The following is a 1,551-nucleotide window of genomic DNA, read 5'->3' as shown; positions in this document are numbered from 1 at the left end:
TCGTATTCACTCTGACTCGTCTCTGTGACATGACGCACAAGTGCGTCATGTCACAGAGTCACAGAGTGCGAGTCGATTCATCAGGAGGCCCACGCCGAGGCCTGTGGCTTATTTCAATGTCGTGTTCCTTTGTTTGTTTCAGGACTCTTTCCAAGAACCTGGTGAAGAGTGCCAAGAGAACCATTGGCCGCCAATATGTGACCAGGAAGAAGTACTCTCCTCCCACCTGGGAGAACAGGAGCAGCTTCCAGTCAGAGCTGGATGAAGATGAAATCTCAGGTAGTTTACACCACCGCACTTTCACCACGTCAGCCTTTATTTTGGCAGACTTCCCCGAACGTTAACTTCTTCAGACGTGAATGGTTGTTCAGTGCAGACTCTGTGAGCGCTGCTGTTTATCTCCACAGTGTCAGAGGAAGTGGACCAGAGCTCCCTGACCCTGTCCTCCACCATCCGCTCGTCAGACAGACAGACCATGAGCAACGTTGTAGAGCGAGCCTGTTGTCGTGACTACCAGCGTCTGGGTCTGGGGACGCTTAGCAACAGCCTGACGCGGTCTAAGAACGAGCCCTTCAGGATTTCCACCGCTAACCGCATGTACACCGTGTGCAGGAGGTAGGGCGCAGTGGCTCGCACAGCAGGAGACTGGTCCATGTATAGTTAGTCTGTCACGTGACTCACCGCGTGTGGTGTGTGCCGCAGCTACCCCGGCCTGCTGATCGTCCCTCAGAGCATCCCAGACTCAACTATCAACAGAATCTGTCGCTGCTACCGACAGAACCGCTTCCCTGTGGTGTGCTGGAGGAATCCACGGACCAAGGCCGTCCTGCTGCGCTCAGCGGGGCTTCACGCCAAGGGGGTGGTGGGCTTCTTCAAGTCTCCCAATGCCCCCACTGCAGGTAACCTGATTCATGTGTTGTTGATGCAGAGGATGGTAGCTGACTGATGACCTCCTTTCTTAGCAGTTTAGTACTTTTAGTTTGTCAAACCTGAGGCCAGCCCGGCCGACCCTTCGCAGGCGCACAGATGCTTTCGTCTCATCCGCTGCCACTGTGTGCCCTGTAACCACGCTAACATGTGCTGTGGTGTGAAAGGAACGGCCTTCTGAAGCACTGAGCGTCTCCTCTCTGTGCAGTGCCCTCTCAGGCCGACTCCACCAGTCTGGAGCAGGAGAAGTATCTCCAGGCCATCATCAGCTCCATGCCTTCTTACAGTGAGAACAGTGGCAGAAACACGCTGAGTGGCTTCACATCCACACACATGAACACGTCTGGTAGGTGGAGTGACTCGCAGACGTGACCATCTACTGCCACGTGACTGCGGGGTCACAGAGCTAATGGTTCCTTTGTTCACAGACTCATCAGATAAGCTGAGGCAGCCCAAGATCGGAGCTCTGATGAAGCAGGTGATGGGCGCCAAGGAGGACGCTCCTGGAACCTTCAGCAGAGGAGGTGAGAGGCTCTCCGCCTGCACTGCTCTGTGTAGCTGCAGGAGGCTGCTGCAGTCTAGTAGTACAGTCGTAGTACTGTAGCCTGGTCCTGGTCCTGGTCC

The 1,551-nt window shown here is 55.2% G+C and overlaps 1 protein-coding gene across 5 annotated transcripts in view; it reads left to right on the top strand.

The window, feature by feature from the left end:
* sbf1 (SET binding factor 1) overlaps window positions 1-1,551 on the top strand; it is a 55,071-nt gene that overhangs the window by 46,213 nt on the left and 7,307 nt on the right. For all 5 annotated transcript variants that reach the window (XM_005742605.2, XM_005742609.2, XM_005742608.2 and 2 more), the window contains 5 exons: window positions 143-279; window positions 408-615; window positions 703-899; window positions 1,136-1,273; window positions 1,356-1,451. In XM_005742605.2, the coding sequence (XP_005742662.1) occupies window positions 143-279; window positions 408-615; window positions 703-899; window positions 1,136-1,273; window positions 1,356-1,451 (776 nt within the window). The remainder of the gene's footprint in view (window positions 1-142; window positions 280-407; window positions 616-702; window positions 900-1,135; window positions 1,274-1,355; window positions 1,452-1,551) is intronic.

Source organism: Pundamilia nyererei, unplaced genomic scaffold (genome assembly GCF_000239375.1).
Source record: "Pundamilia nyererei isolate P.nyererei 1_Seehausen unplaced genomic scaffold, PunNye1.0 scaffold00122, whole genome shotgun sequence".
Classification (NCBI taxonomy): Eukaryota; Metazoa; Chordata; class Actinopteri; order Cichliformes; family Cichlidae; genus Pundamilia; species Pundamilia nyererei.
This window is presented reverse-complemented; position numbering and strand designations above follow the sequence as displayed.